Source organism: Larimichthys crocea, unplaced genomic scaffold (assembly GCF_000972845.2).
Source record: "Larimichthys crocea isolate SSNF unplaced genomic scaffold, L_crocea_2.0 scaffold214, whole genome shotgun sequence".
Lineage (NCBI taxonomy): Eukaryota > Metazoa > Chordata > Actinopteri > Sciaenidae > Larimichthys > Larimichthys crocea.
In genome coordinates, this window is record NW_020852853.1 from 510,349 (window position 1) to 527,440 (window position 17,092).

At 44.5% G+C, this 17,092-nt stretch overlaps 2 protein-coding genes across 2 annotated transcripts in view; both read right to left on the reverse strand.

Annotated features, from left to right (window-relative positions):
• cd59b (CD59 molecule (CD59 blood group) b) overlaps positions 1-5,198 on the reverse strand; it is a 19,256-nt gene extending 14,058 nt beyond the window's left edge. The window contains exon 1 of the mRNA XM_019257777.2: positions 5,069-5,198. The gene's annotated coding sequence lies outside the window, so the exon portion shown is untranslated. The remainder of the gene's footprint in view (positions 1-5,068) is intronic.
• A 4,227-nt stretch (positions 5,199-9,425) lies between these two features.
• Positions 9,426-15,376, reverse strand: prdm11 (PR domain containing 11). Its single transcript, XM_027275812.1, has 8 exons — positions 15,190-15,376; positions 14,822-14,825; positions 14,417-14,472; positions 14,012-14,271; positions 13,690-13,757; positions 13,158-13,345; positions 12,356-12,874; positions 9,426-12,145 (listed from the first exon to the last, which is right to left on the reverse strand). Exons 3-8 carry the CDS (start codon positions 14,439-14,441, stop codon positions 9,984-9,986), a joined length of 3,222 nt encoding a protein of 1,073 aa, XP_027131613.1. The 5' UTR covers positions 14,442-14,472; positions 14,822-14,825; positions 15,190-15,376; the 3' UTR covers positions 9,426-9,983.
• Positions 15,377-17,092: the final 1,716 nt, after the last annotated feature.

The window sequence follows — 17,092 nt, forward strand, 5'->3', positions numbered from 1 at the left end:
CACACAGGCGGACCCTGATGAAGTCATGTTTTGATTCACGTCCCTCACAGTGGCATCGTGCTGAGGCTGGTAGAAGATGTTGGAGAACACTATCACAGTCGCCGGACTTTGACATCTGTACTGCATCACACACTGATGGTAGTTACTAGAGTCACAACAAACACCTGACTGTATTACAGTCACACACTGACTGGTAGTTACAGAGTCCACACACTGACTGGTAGTTTTACAGAGTCACAACACTGACTGTAGTTACAGAGTCCACACACTGAATGTAGTTACAGAGTCACACACTGACTGTATTACAAGAGTCACCACACTGACTGTAGTGTACAGAGTCACCGCTGACTGTAGTTAGCAGAGTCACACGCTGACTGTATTAAGAGTCACACGTGACGGGTAGTTTACAGAGTCACACGCTGACTGTAGTAATACAGAGTCACACACTGACTGTAGTTACAGAGTCACACACTGACTGTAGTTTACAGAGTTCCACACACTGACTTAGTTACAGATCACACACTGACTGTAGGGATTACAGAGTCACAACACTGACTGTAGTTACAGAGTCCACACACTGACTGTAGTTAAAGAGTGCACACACTGACTGAAGTTACAGAGTCACAACACTGACTGTAGTTACAGAGTCACCACACGGATGTAGTTACAGAGACCACTGACTTGTAGTTTGTACAGAGTCACACACTTGACATGTAGTTACAGAGTCACCACACTGACTGTATTACAGAGTCACCACACTGACTGTAGTGTACGAGTCCACACTGACGTAGTTACAGTCACACACGGCGTAACTACAGTCAGTGTTGTGACTGTAGTTACAGCAGCCCACTGCTGTAGTTACAGAGTCACCACGACTGTAGTTAAACAACAGTCCACCACACTGACGGTAGTTACAGAGTCACAACACTGACTGTAGTTACAAGTCACACACTGAACTGTAGTTACGAGAGTCACCCAGGACTGTAGTTATCAGAGGCAACCACTGACTGTAGTTTACAGAGTCACCACACTGACTGTAGTTACAGTCACCACACTGACTGTAGTTAACAGAGGTTCACACACTGACTGTAGTTACAGAGTCACACACTGACTGTGTTACAGAGTACCACACTGATGTAGTTACAGAGTCACAAACTGACTGTAAGTTACAGAGTCACCACACTGACTGTAAGTTGACAGAGTCACCACACTGACTGGTATTGACAGAGTCACACACTGACTGTAGTGACAGAGTCACAAACTGACTGTAGTTACAGAGTCACCACGCTGACTGTAAGTTACTAGTCACCACGCTGACTGTAGTTTTAAAGTCACACACTGACGTGAGTTACAGAAGTACACACTGACTGTAGTTACAGAGTCACACACTGACTGTTTACAGATTCCACACTGACTGTAGTTACAGAGTCACACACGGACTGTAAGTTAACAAGTCGCCACACTGACTGTAGTTACAGAGTCGCCACACTGACTGTAGTTACAGAGTCGCCACACTGACTGTAGTTACAGAGTCGCCACACTGACTGTAGTTACAGAGTCGCCACACTGACTGTTGTACGATCGTCCACACTGACTGTAGTTACAGAGGCACCACACTGACGTATTACATAGAAGTCCACCACACTGACGTAGTTACAGAAGTCACACTCTGACTGTAGTTAAGAGTCACACGCTGGATGTAGTTTACAGAGTCACCACACGGACTGTAGTTGTACAGAGGTCACCACACTGACTGTAGTTTTACGAGTCACCACACTGACTGTAGTTACAGAGTCAACACACTGACCTGTAGTTACAAGTCACCACACGGACTGTAGTTAAAAGAGTCCACAACCTGACTGTAGTTACAGAGTCACCACACTGACTGTAGTTACAGAGTCACCACACTGACTGTAGTTACAGAGTCACCACACTGACTGGAATTTACAGAGTCACCACACTGACTGTAGTTAAAGAGTCACCCACTGACTGTAGTGACAGAGTCACCACACTGACTGTAGTTTACAGAGTCACACACTGGGACTGTAGTTTACAGAGTCACACACTGACTTAGTTACAGAGTCGCCACAGACGGTAGTTTACAGAGGCCCACACTGACTGTAGTTCAGAGTCCCCACACTGACTGTAGTTACAGAGTTCGCCACACTGACGGTAGTTACAGAGTCACACACTGACTGTAGTTACGAGGCCACACTGACTGTAGTTACAGAGTCGCACACTGACTTAGTTACAGAGTACCACACTGACTGGTAGTTGTGTACGAGGTCACACACTGATGTAGTTACAGAGTCACCACACTGCTGTAAGTTACAGAGTCACACACTGACTGTAATTTTACAGAGTCAAACCACACTGACTGTATTACAGAGTCACCACACTGACTGTAGTTTAAGAGTCCACACGCTGAAACTGTAGGTACAGGTCACACGGCTGACTGTATTACAGAGTCCACCACACGACTGTAGTTACAGAGTCACACCACACTGAACTGTAGTTACAGAGTCACCACACTGACTGTGTTTACAGAGTCAACCCACTGACTGTATTCAGAGTTCACCGCACAACTTACTGTGTTTACAGTCACACACTGAATGTAGTTACAGATCACCACACGACTGTAGTTTACAGAGTCACCCACTGACTGTAGGTACAAGAGCACACACTGACTTAGGTACAGTCTCACACACTGACGTAGTTACAGAGGGCACCACACTGATGTAGTAACAGAGTCCACAACACTGCTGAGTTACAGAGTCACCCACGACTGTGTTACAGAGTCACACAAGGACTGTAGTTAACAGAGTCACCACCTGACTGGTAGTTACAGAGTCACCACACTGACTGTAGTTAACGAGTCCAACACACACTGACTGTGTTTTACAGAGTCACCACACTGACTGATGATAGGAAGAGACAACAATGGCAGAAGGTTAGACAGATACAAAGTGCTGCTGCAGACCAAGACAGGCATCGTTCAGGAACACTGAGTCTGAAGCTCGGACAAAAGGAAGTACAATGAAAAACTGGACAGGGAGGACATCTGTCACAGCATGGACAAGTATGCGGAACGTCCTCACAGATGTCTTAAACCTGCTAGTCTCCGTGACGTCCCCGCAGACTGTCTAAAACCTGGACGTTCTCCGTGACGTCCCCGCATCTGTCTAAAACATGGAACGTAGTCGCCGTTACGTCCCACGCAGACTGCTAAAACAGGGACGTAGTTCTCCGTGACGTCCACGCAGACTATCTAAAACCTGGACTAGTCCCTGACGTCCCCGCAGACTGTCTAAAACCTGGACGGAGTCCTCCGTGACGTCCCCAGCAGAGATGGCTAACTAAAACCTGGACGTAGTCTCCGTGCGTCCCCGCGACTGTTAAAACCTGTAGTAGTCCCGTGACGTCCCCGCAGACTGTCTAAAACTGTACGTAAGTCTCCGTACGTCCCCGCGACTGTCTAAAACCTGGAACGAAGTCCTTCCGTGACGTCCCCCGCAGACTGTCGAAAACCTGGACGTGTCCTCCGTGACGTCCCCGCAGAACGTCGAAAAACCTGGACGTAGTCGTCCGTACGTCCCGCAACTATCTTTAAAACCTGGAAGTAGTCGCCGGGACGTACCCCGCAGACTGTCTAAAACCTGGACGTATCTCTAAAACTGATGGATGACTCAGGGACAGTGGACAAATAACCGATAGTGTCCGTGTGTGTGTGTGTGTGTGTGTCTCTGTCTGTGTGTGTGTGTGTGTCTCTGTGTGTGTGTGTGTGTGTGTGTCTCTGTCTGTGTGTGTGTGTGTGTGTCTCTGTCTGTGTGTGTCTGTGTGTGTGTGTCTCTGTCTGTGTGTGTCTGTGTGTGTGTGTGTGTGTGTGTGTGTGTGTGTGTGTGTGTGTGTGTGTGTGTGTGTATCTGTCACACTGGTTCTCAGCCAGCGTGACGAGTCTCTATGAAAATGAATGTTTGCTTTAGTCAGCAGCTGCAGATACAGTCAGTCCTCTGTTCAGCAGCTGAGTCTGTCACAGCCTGGGACTGATACATGACAACACCATCCAACCAAAGAGTGTGTGTGTGTGTGTGTGTGTGTGTGTGTGTGTGTGTGTGTGTGTGTGTGTGTGTGTCAGCGTGCTCTCAGCCTGTGGTGACAGTTCAACAAGATTAACTTAGAGTTACACCACAGAAGAAGAAGGAGCAAAGTTTCATCCAATCAGCTGCCAGAGTGTTCAGGTGCACAACACACAGTTTGTTATGGAGAACCATCTAGAGGTTGGCATTCTGGTGATGGCGTCAGTGACGCCTCTGGTGTCTCCGTCTGGTGTCTCCGTCTGGTGTCTCCGTCTGGAGCAATAAGTCACATGCCAAACCAACGCCTCCCACATGAGTAAGACGAGGACAGACTGCTGGAAGACGTACTGTTTACTCAGTCAAAGTAGTAATACTACATTCACGTGTCAACAAGTTTTAGACAGTCCGCGGGGACGTCTCAGAGACTACGTCCAGGTTTTAGACAGTCTGTGGGGACGTCTCAGAGACTACGTCCAGGTTTTGGGACGTCTTAGAGACTACGTCTGTGGTCACAGAGACTGAGCTGTTGTCTCTGAGGACAAAGATCGTTTGATGGAGCTCGTCAGCAGACAGCAGGACTTCTGAGCTGTCTCCTTCCTGTCCTCTCTGTCCTCACATTTCTTCAGACTGCAGTCCAACTCTGCAGGAACTCTTTTCACTCTGACATATCAACACAATGACTGCAAGAGACCCAGACCCAGACCCAGACCTCGACCCGGTCTGGTTCTGGTTCCTGCCTCCTCCTGCGTCTCTCAAACAGTTTGACATGATTTATAGTTTGAAAACGATCCAACGTGTGTGAGTGTGTGAGTGTGAGTGTGAGTGTGACTGTGTGTGTGAGTGTGTGTGTGTGTGTGACTGTGTGAGTGTCTGTGTGTGTGTGTGTGTGTGTGTGTGTGTGTGTGTGTGGCGCTCTGACGGCCTTCATGTTCGACGTCATCAGACGTGCTTTAAGTTTTCCGTTATTTTACGTCATGAAGCTTTGAACTTACCGGACAGGTGTTTCTCGGTGACAGGTCGACGTCACGCTCGCACAGTGAACGGTCACACACACCTTTACACTCCCCGAGTGCATCATGGGAACCACGTCCGGTTCCGGTTCATGTTGACAGAAGTCACCGAAGCGACCAATCAGATCATTGCTCATCATCATGTGATCACACACTCTGTATGAGCTGTTAGCATCTGAACCAGAGCTAACAGAGCTAACACGGAGCTAACAAGGATCTAACATGGAGCTAACAGAGCTAACATGGAGTTAACATGGAGCTAACAGAGCTAACATGGAGTTAACATGGAGCTAACAAGGAGCTAACAGAGTTAACAAGGAGCTAACAGAGCTAACAAGGAGCTAACATGGAGCTAACAGAGCTAACATGGAGTTAATAAGGAGCTAACATGGAGCTAACAGAGCTAACATGGCGCTAACAGAGTTAACAAGGAGCTAACATGGAGCTAACAGAGTTAACAAGGAGCTAACATGGAGCTAACAGAGCTAACATGGCGCTAACAGAGCTAACATGGAGCTAACAGAGCTAACAGAGTTAACATGGAGCTAACAGAGCTAACAGAGTTAACATGGAGCTAACATGGAGCTAACAGAGCTAACAAGGAGCTAACAGAGTTAACAAGGAGCTAACAGAGCTAACAGGGCTAACAGAGCTAACATGGAGTTAATAAGGAGCTAACATGGAGTTAACAGAGCTAACAAGGAGCTAACAGAGTTAACAAGGAGCTAACAGAGCTAACAGAGCTAACATGGAGTTAATAAGGAGCTAACATGGAACTAACAAGGAGCTAACATGGAGCTAACAGAGTTAACAAGGAGCTAACAGAGCTAACAAGGAGCTAACAGAGCTAACATGAAGCTAACATGGAGCTAACAGAGTTAACAAGGAGCTAACAGGGCTAACAGAGCTAACATGGAGTTAATAAGGAGCTAACATGGAGATAACATGGAGCTAACAGAGTTAACAAGGAGCTAACAGAGCTAACAAGGAGTTATCAAGGAGCTAACATGGAGATAACAGAGTTAACAAGGAGCTAACATGGAGCTAACAAGGAGCTAATAAAGAGCTAACAGAGAAAACAAGGAGCTAACAAGGAGTTAACATGGAGCTAACAGAGCTAACAAGGAGCTAATAAAGAGTTAACAGAGCTAACATGGAGCTAATAAGGAGCTAACAAGAAGCTAACATGGAGCTAACAGAGCTAACAAGGAGCTAATAAGGAGCTAACAAGGAACTAATAAAGAGCTAACAGAGCTAACATGGAGCTAACAAGGAGCTAACATGGAGCTTACAGAGCTAACATGGAGTTAACAAGGAGCTAACATGGAGCTAATAAAGAGCTAACAGAGCTAACATGGAGCTAATAAGGAGCTAACAAGGAGCTAATAAAGAGCTAACAGAGCTAACATGGAGCTTACAGAGCTAACAAGGAGCTAATAAGGACTTAATAAAGAGCTAACATGGAGCTAACAGAGCTAACATGGAGCTAAGAAGGAGCTAACATGGAGCTTACAGAGCTAACATGGAGTTAATAAGAGGCTAACATGGAGCTAATAAGGAGCTAATAAGGAGCTAACAGAGCTAACATGGAGCTAACATGGAGCTAACAGAGCTAACAAGGAGCTAACATGGAGATAACAGAGCTAATAAGGAGCTAACAGAGCTAACAAGGAGCTAACATGGAGCTAATAATGACCTAAAGGAGGTAACAAGGAGCTAGCAGAGCTAACATGGAGCTAACAAGGAGTTAATAGAGCTAACATGGAGCTAACAAGGAGCTAACAAGGAGCTAACATGGAGTTAATAAAGAGCTAACAGAGCTAACATGGAGCTAACAGAGCTAACATGAAGCTAAGAAGGAGCTAACATGGAGCTTACAGAGCTAACATGGAGTTAATAAGGAGCTAACATGGAGCTAATAAAGAGCTAACAAGGAGCTAACAGAGCTAACATGGAGTTAACAAGAAGCTAACATGGAGTTAATAGGGAGCTAACATGGAGCTAATAGAGCTAACATGGAGTTAATATAGCTAACATGGAGCTAACAAGGGGCTAATAGAGCTAACATGGAGTTAATAAGGAGCTAACAATGAGTTAATAAGGAGCTAACAGAGCTAACAAGAAGCTAACAGAGCTAACATGGAGCTAACATGGCGCTAACAGAGCTAACATGAAGCTAACAAGGAGCTAACATGGAGCTAACAATGACCTAACAGAGCTAACAAGGAGCTAGCAGAGCTAACATGGAGCTAACAAGGAGCTAATAGAGCTGACATGAAGCTAACATGGAGCTAACAGAGCTAACATGGAGCTAATAGAGCTAACAAAGAGAAAATATAAAAAAATAAGTTTCTGTCTATCTTATCTATTCAGGATGGCTGACAAAGCAGCTTCAGACAAACAGTCTTTTATTTCATTTTATTATTTTTTAAAGCATTTGAAACAGAAAAACAAAAACAGAGAAGTCACCACAGATTCAGTCCAGCAGTGAAAAATGTCACAGTCGAGCAAAACATCGAATATGAAGAAGAAAAAGCGACTCCTCTCAGCTTTGGAGCCAGATTACAATCAGCCAGATACACGTTCATGATGTGGACTGAAATCAAACTGTACTGCACGCAAATCATTTAGAAAAACCAGCATCAGTCTGAATAAAAACCAGCATCAGTCTGAAGCAGCTCAGGCAGCATTGTACAAACATTATGCTTCAAAAATTAGGTCAGTTTATACAGAAATAACGGCATGCATACGATACGGACGAGCACAATATGAAATAAAAACAGCTTATCTTCAGTGAAGAGCATCACACAGCAAACACCCAGAAATACTTTGACATTTATTCTGTTTCATAATAAGAAGTATGGAACCAGAGCTGGGAGCAGATTAGCTTAGCTTAGCTTAGCTTATCTCTCTGAAGCTTGCTTGACTCTGTTCAAAATTCAAAACTACACAGACAAACACCTCCAGCATTTTGTGTAATGAAACAGTTTGTTTTTGAGCTTTGACGAGAGCCAGGCTAGCTGATTCCCTGTTTCCAATCTTTATGCTAAGCTAGGCTAATTGCCTCCCTGATCCAGGTCAGTACTGATGCTGCATTCATGTCACATCAGCAGAGAAAGAAGAAATTATTATTGTTAATCCAAACTCCAAGATGGTTACCCTGTTTTCTAACCCTAACCATTGAGCTAACAGAGCTAACCATGAAGCTAACAGAGCTAACCATGAAGCTAACAGAGCTAAACATGGTTAGTTCTGTAACTACAGAGCTAAACATGGAGCTAACTTTGGAGCTAACAGAGACAGCTTGTGATTTCAAATGATATGACATGAACGCAGCATTAGACTGATAACTTTCCACCATAAGGTGAATTTTTCCTTTAAATGAAGGACACAGCAAATTTCACAATATTATAAAAACTAAAGCAAAAGTGATGGTCTGCCTGCTGAGGTCATCCTGTACCTCTGCCATGTTACATTGAATCTTAATAATAATGATAAAATACTTAAATGTGCACTAAAAGCAACAGTTTACTATCGTCATGCAGCTTTTTAAAACTTATTTGAATTTTTTGAAGCCTTGAGCTTTGGCAAAGACTGAAGTTACCCTGATGATTACACCCAAACATGAAGTTGATGCATCAGAGAAAAAGAACATATTTCAGATTTATCATACGCAGCAGTAAACATCCAAACAAATCTGGCAAAATACAGTATGGCATAGCAGGATAGCACCTTTTTCTTTCGGTTCTTGCATTCAATCGTTATGGCACAATCATCAAATTCAAGAGAAAAATACTCTCCTTAAAAACAGGCTCAAAAGCATTTACAGTATATACAGTTTATACATTATATACAGTGTCTACATTTCATATAGAAATATAAAGCATTTTTACATCCTTACACAAATCTGTCAGGCACTAAATGACTGAATATCCCATTGGCAAATCAGCTGAAGCAGAGCGGCTCCACAGCACAGACGTTTAGTTTGACACTGACCAATGTATAACGGCCTTTTTTTCTGGCAACAAGTGCGTTATTATTAGATATGATGAGAGCAGGCCGCTCGGCAGCCCTCAGTTTGACAATCATCAGTGAAAGAAGTCAGTCAGTCAGAGAAGATTCCAGCAGAGACAACAGCAAAACAACTACAACCACACAGCTGCTTAATAGCTGCAATAGTAGCTGCAGTTATTGGTGGTGGCTTTACAAGTTTTTATACTTGTCTGTCTCTTTATATTTGTTTTGTATCTCTGTGGTTATTTTCTGTCTCTTTATAGTTGTTTTGTATCTCTTTGTGGTTGTCTTATGTCTTTTTGTAGTTGTTTTGCATCTCTATGGTTGTTTTGTGTCTCTTTGTGGTTGTTTGTATCTATTTTTAGTTGTTTTGCATCTCCGTAGTTGTTTTCTATTTCTTTGTGGTTGCATTATGTCTCTTTGTAGTTGTTTTGTATCTCTTTGTGGTTGTCCTATATCTCTTTGTAGTTGCTTTCCATCTCTGTGGTTGTTTTGTGTCTCTTTGTGGTAGTTTGTAGTTTTTTGTAGTTGTTTTCTGTCTCTGTGTGGTTGTTTATATCTTTTTGTGGTTGTTTTTTGTCTCCTTGTGGTTGTCTTATGTCTCTTTGTAGTTGCTTTGCATCTCTTTGTAGTTCTCTGTAGTTGCCTTATGTCTCCTTGTGGACTAGATATTTCAACTATTACTATTACTGTCTGTGATTCTTAGTATCTAATGGTTATTGCAGGCCTGAAGAAGCCTCATGGACGAGAGGCTAAACTAGACCAGTTGTCTACAATAACACTCACAACACAATTGCACTGATTCAATTTATCTGTGTTTTGTAGTACTACTGTAGTGTTGTAGTATTATTATATTGCAGTGCCACAACACTGGGTTTGCCTGTTAAATGTCAGGGTAGAACTCAGTGTTGACGTCAACGCTGTGCAGGACAGACTTCTGATCAGCTGCTGACATCCTGTTTAACACCTCAGCTGATAGCGAGTAACTGCTGCCGGACTTCTCTTCAAACCAGCTGTCCAATGCTCGCTTCCCATCAAAGTTAGCGATGGGCGGTCCATTAACTGCCACAGTCAGCAGGTCGTTCATCTGCTCCAGAGTCAGCCGGGAGCGATTGTTCCTACACATCTTCTGCAGAGACCCTCGGCCTTTATCGCAGCAGGTTGTGGAACTTGGCTGGACCCGCACAACCTGCACAATCCGGTTCAGCAGAGGAAAACGCTGCTTGTACCTGCAGATGTGACTGATGACCTCCTTAAAACCATTCATACTGTAGTAATCTGCTTTCAGGTCTTTCCACTCCATCACCAGGCTGCCCCTGGCCTCTGACCTGGCCTGGGAGCCCTCCTGACCCCCAGAAGGAATGGATTCCAAATGGTTGAATATCATCTGGATTTCCTCCTCCCCATAGTCTTGTAGGTCCTCCCGGTTGTGAGGCCAGGTGGACAGGTCCAGGATCTTGCAGGCTTTGGCAAATGAACGGCTCTGCAGGTCCAGCCTTTGCGACAGGATGCCTTGGCTTCTGTTGCAGATCTTTTCTCGGATGGACTGAAACTTGGACTCTGCAACACGCAGGTTCTTTAGAGCAACACCGTTGAAACTTTCACGGAAATTTTCCTCAAACTCCTGTAGATACTCTCCGGGACAGTCCACCAACTGGCCAATCTCCAGAATGGCCTCCTCTATCTTGGCTTCCACCTGTGACACAAGCAGGTACTCCCCTTGGAAAGTGAAGGCTAATCGTGAGAGAACAGCTATGATGTCCAGCAGGAAGTAGATGAGCTTTACAGACTGATAGTCCATGAGGAACTGGAGTAGGGTGAGGGCGATGGCTGCAGCGTCAGCCCTCTGTGTTTGGCTGCTGATCTCTTTAAGATGGGTGACTACCTCCAGGTAATCTTTGATTAGCGCGTTAAGGACGTTTGGTTCTCCGATGATCCATCGAATGGCTCTAATGTCTCCGAGGAACTCAGTCTCCTCTGACAGTGTCGGAGCGGTGGATCGCAGTTCGGCCATCATGCGAGGGGAGTAACGGTAAAAACTGAGGAGCTGCTTGAGGTTGTTTTCCAGATCCTCAAGGCAGGAGAGCTCCTTTCCACTGATGGCATCTAGCACCTCCAGATGGGGCCGATGGATCATGATAGGAAGACAGAGGATCCAAGGAAAAGTCTTTTGTACAGCGATATACAGGTTGGCTCTCATTCCTGAAGAGATGTTGGTGCCATCTACCCCAAGTCCGACCACCAGCAAGTCCTGAAACCTGAGGCCGAGGACACCGAAGGCACGATCCATAGCCTGGAGATATCCGTCCACACTGGCCATGCTAAGTCTCTGCAAGGACAGGAACTCTGTGTTTGGAGAACCCTCACTGGTAATGAACTGGACGTAGACGGCTACCATGTCTGAGAAAAGGTCATCATTTTGGGCATCCATTATGACACTCAAGAAGGGGGACAGGCGCATCTTCTCAGCCAGGTCTTCTTTCAAAGCTCGAGCGATGTGGTGAATGAGGATCTGACAGTCCCCTTCATTCATGTACTGGTCCACCACTTTGAGCTCACACCTCTTCAGAAGCTCTGCCAGTGGACGGAGGTCAGAGAAGGGCCGTCCCTCCAAAGCCAAGTGGTACGCTGCATTGAACAGCAGCATCATATTCTTGCACATCTCCTCTGTCTTCTCTGGATGCATGCGCAGCTTATACAGCTGCAGACACTTCTTGTGGAGGTTGCTCTGGCTGTGGAGCTTGATGGTGTGGATCTTAAACTGCTTGGAGCCGATGATAAAGGCAGAGGTTCGAGATGACTGGACGGTGTACTGGCGGCAGACGTGGCACCACATCTCGTTGAGGGTTGGCGAGTAGCGAAGAAACCAGAACTTTTTCAGCCACTCCTGCTTGAATCGGCGAATTCGTCTGCCACCAGCAGAGGAGAGCTTCGATGGGTCTTCTGGAGAAATCACAAGATCTGCAGCAATCGACTCATCAGCTGAGTCCACGTCCTGGTCGTCTTCATCCAGAACCACCTGAGTGGGAGTCAAAGGCTCCATTCCTGCAAAGAAAGACACATCCAACTTCTGTAACCACTAAAATGTTGCATCTGTGATCTGTAGCAATGCTAGTGGCTCTATGAAGGTCAGTCAGTCTACCAATACCAACAACTATTGGACAGACTGTCATGTGGTTTGTTCAAGGTTTATAGGGAATTAATCCGAATGCTTTAATTTAACCTACAACAACTGAACTTTGGGTCCGATCCTACCTTGAAAATCTTCGATGGGGCCTTGCTCCGGGTGGGGCGGCTGATTGTGCTGGGTCAGGGTCTTTTCAGACATCGATGAACCGACCACGTCCCCCTGTTCTCCTCTGAGTCTGGACAGCTCCTCCTCCAGCTCCAGGATCCTCCTCTTCAGTTTGACACAGTTGGGGCAGAAGGAGGTGGAGGGCACCTCACTGCTCTGGTTCTCCTCGTCTTTTTCTTCCACCTTCAGGTTCTGAACGTTGAAGCTGCTTTCAGAAGAATCACACCCAGACCTGAGCACTGCCGTTTTACAGTCGCCGTGGAGGGAAGACTGGGACCTGGACTTGCTGGAGTCCTCTAGAGAAGCCTCCAGGACGTCTTTAAAGATAAGGTCGATCTTCTTCCTCTTGGCAGGAGGCTGGCCGTCTGGCTCTTCGCTGGGTTGTTTACTGGGGCTCGGTTTGCCCTGCAGAGCTGACTGCAGGCACGGAGATTTAAAGTCCTTCTGAATGTTGGGCGGGACCGCCGGCTTCCCAGTTTCTGGAATTAAGACAGATTTCTTAGTCAAGAAGATCAGGTACTTTTTGGGTTTTGCAACTGACAACCACTAAGCATTATGCAAATTATTGTATGACACTATCTGGTGACTTTTAACGACTAGCATTCGTGCTAGTTGCTTTAATTAGAAAAGAATTGGCAACACCGTCGAGAAATTGAAACCAGGAGAGGCTAATAAGTCTGCCAACCCTTGAACCCTCAAAAACAGCTGTTGTGCAGTAAGTTTCATCACCACAATAAATCAGAGACTACCTGTCCGGCTCACCTGTGTCCAGGTTGCGGCCGATGCTCTCCTGAGAGACGCAGTGGAGGCGTTGGATGTAGTCGTCGCTGTACCAGACCCGCAGTTTCTCTCCCGCCACCAGAGTCCGACACACTCTGAAGTAAATGTTTTTATGATGCTGAAACGCCGTCAAGTTCCTGTCGCTCTCCTCTGACGAGGTCCGGACAAACCTGCAGGTCACAAACATCAGAAACATTCAAGACTTACATCATTTAATCGTCAAGAGGTTGGGAGGAAACTAAAGGTTAAAGTAGATTCAGTTTTGCAGGTTTGATTGAATTAAAAGTTATTTTAATATATTTTATAATCAACAGAGATTCAGGAAAGCTCGTTGATTGTCGTTCAAGGTGTAATTCTTCAACTCCACACCAAGACGTTTGGATTTTTCTAACAAGATGTTGAAAGAGAGAAACCCATACAGCTATAAATGAATGTTTTGAATAAGAAATAATGATTAATCATTTCATCAATACAATCAGAAAACAGTAGAAACTGAACCTGACGTCTGTGTTACCTCATCCAGTTGGCTTTGGTCTCATCGCTGCCATCGATCGATCGATATGCGTTGTTGAAATCAACAATCTGCAACGAAAACAGAACAAACAAGTTCACAAACTGGTCTGGACTGGTTCCTAACAGGTCTTGGACTGGTTCCCAACTGGTCTTGGCCTGGTTCCTAACAGGTCTTGGACTGGTTCCCAACTGGTCTTGGCCTGGTTCCTAACTGGTCTTGGACTGGTTCCTAACTGGTCTTGGACTGGTTCCCAACTGGTCTTGGCCTGGTTCCTAACTGTTCGGGGCCGGTTCCTAACCTATCTTGGACCGGTTAAACTTACTATCCAGGAGAAGAAGCCAGAGGACTCGTCCTTGGAGACCAGATCTCCCTCATACGGACCAAACACCGCCCCCTTGGGGATGTTTGGATCCACGCAGCGAACATCCACCTCGTCTCCCTCGGTGAAGACCTCCAGGCCTGACGGGACGGTGAGCGCCGCCCTGTTGGCTGACCCCGGGGCCGCAGGCGTGTCAGGGACAAAGAGCGGTGGCCCGTGGGTTGGACACTCCTTCTGGAAATAGTCCTGGCACTCCTCGCAGACTGGAGGACAAAGATGTGATCATTACACAGCGTCCATGTCCCGGTTCAGGTTTGTTCTGAAGAACTCTAAAGGACCGCTCAGAAAGTCGACAGAACAGAACTTTGTAGAACTTTTAAAGATCACATGAGAAGAAGAAGAACTTACACCAGAGGTCCAACAGCTCGCTCATGTTTGGACCATGTTGGTACTTCAGAACCTCTGCAGAACAAAACAGAACCAACAGAATCAAAAGGGTTTAATGTTCTGTCACCAAAACACAATCAATACACACATACTGATGACTGATCGATCACACTCTGACCTCAGCCTGTGGATAGTTTTTACATTTTAAATGAATCAAATGAATATTTCTGTCAGAAGTACTCGGATACTTTACAACAGTCAGAGTAGAAGTACTGTGGTAAAGTATTAAAGTATTTTTCAAAAGTCACTGTTTTGTTTTTTGCTTCTGTGTGAGTAAATCAAATAAATTAATAAAATGAATGATGTATTGATCAGCTGATAAACGAATCAGCTGTGCTTTAGTTTATTAATGATGTTTTAAATAAGTGTGTACACCAACCACAGGACGTTATCATCTGTGTGTGTGTACACATGTTTCATATCATCTCTGCTGGACTGGTTCTGGGGCGGTTCTGGACTGGTTCTGGGGCGGTTCTGGACTGTCGGAACACTTTGAGATGCTGACAAACTAAAGTTGTGCAGAACTTTGCGGATGATCCGATAAGTGAGCGGACTGAGTCAGAACCAGCAGCTGGTCTGAGATCTGCGCCACAGTGTGAGCTGGCGATCAGCTGCAGCCTGAGGAAGCCATGTTTGCTGCTGGCCACAGTGGCTACTGACACACACAGACACACACACACACACACACACACACACACACACACACACACACACACACACACACCCACACTCACCAGACTCGCAGCGGGGGGACGCGGTCCGTCTCTCCCCCCGGGTGAAGCTCCAGTCGCCGGCCCGCCGAGGCGCCGTGTCCCCCGGCCGCTGGCTGCGCCTCCGGCCGCCGATCCGCAAAGTTCTCCGTTAATTTGAGCAGCTCAGCCTCTCCGAGCTTTGACCACCATTTTTTAATCACAGGAAATGACATGGAGAACGGAAGAAAGAGGGCGCGCAAAAATTAAAGTTAACACAGAGAGTCCGACAGGAACCAGAACCGAGCCGAGCCGAGCCGAGCCAGGACACAGTAACATACATACGAGCCGAGCCGAGCCGAGCCAGGACACAGTAACATACATATATTATATACATGCAAACACATCATATATCTAAACATATACAAACTCATCTGCTGTAATCAAGTTTCAGTATTTGACTTCAAACAAATGTTCAAGTATATAAATAATATATAAATAAATATATATATATATAATATATATATATATATATATATATATATATATAATAAATAAATATATAAATAATATATATATATATATATATTATTTATATAGATACACACAACCAGTATAACAAACACACAACCAGTAATTAACAAACTACACACCAGTATTAACAAACAGATACACCAGTATTAACACACACAAACTAACTACACACAGTATTAACAACTAGATTAACTAACTACACACCAGTATTAACAAACTACCACCAATAATTAACAAACTACACACCATATTAACAAACCACACCAGATATTAACAAACTACACACCAGTATTACAAACTACACAACAATATTAACAACTACAACCAAATAACAACTACACACCAGTATAACAACACAACACAATATAACAAACTACACACCAGTATTAACAAACTACACACCAATATTAACAAACTACACACCAATATTAACAAACTACACACCAGTATTAACAAACTACACACACCAGTATTAACAAAATGCACACCTGTATTAACGAGGTACACACCAGTATTAATGAGGTACACACATGTATAAGAGTACACACCAGTATAATGAGGTACACACATGTATTAACAAGGTACACAACAAGAATAACGAGGTACACACCAGTATAAGAGGTACACACATGTTGATGAGGTACACACAAAGGAATAACGAGGTACACACCTGTATTAATGAGGTACACACCTGTATTGATGAGGTACACGTTAGTAACGAGGTACACAGGTATTGATGAGGTACCACGTATTAATGAGGTACACACCTGTATTGAGGAATACACACATGTATTAATGAGGTACACACCCTGTATGATGAGGTACACACATGTATTTAATGAGGTACACACCTGTAGGATGAGGTACACCATGTAGTAATGAGGTACACACCTGTATGATGAGGTACACACATGTATTAATGAGGTACACACATGTATTAATGAGGTACACACAGGTATTAAGGAGGTACAACACATGTATTAATGAGATACACACCTGTATTGATGAGGTACACACCTGTATGATGAGGTACACACTGTATTGATGAGGTTTGTTAGGTTTGTTAGTTTTGTTAGTGTTGTTAGTGTTGTTAGTGTTGTTAGTGTTGTTAGTTTTGTTAGTGTTTGTTTAGTGTTGTTAGTTTGTTAGTTTGTTAGGTTGTTAGTGTTGTTAGTGTTGTTAGTTTGTTAGTTTTGTTAGTTTTGTTAGTGTTGTTAGTGTTTGTTGGTTGGGTTGGGTTGTTTAGTGTTGTTAGGTTTTTGTTTGTTTTGTTGTGTTGGTTTAGTGTTGTTGTGTGTAGTGTTTGTTAGTTTTTGTTGTTTTGTTCAGTGTTGTTGTGTTGTTAGTGTTTGTATTTGTTTGTGTTTTGTTAGTGTTGTTTTTTTGTGTTTGTGTTTGTTCGTGTTGTTGTGTT

Bases quoted from the DNA above. Each gene is read 5' to 3' on its own strand.
- prdm11 (XM_027275812.1), bottom strand. From the start codon at position 14,441: ATGAGCGAGCTGTTGGACCTCTGGT. The intron at 14,272-14,416 runs GTAAGTTCTTCT...TTTGTCCTCCAG, and splicing joins CGAGCTGTTGGACCTCTGGT to TCTGCGAGGAGTGCCAGGAC. The intron at 12,875-13,157 runs GTGAGCCGGACA...TCTTAATTCCAG, and splicing joins CGGCCGCAACCTGGACACAG to AAACTGGGAAGCCGGCGGTC.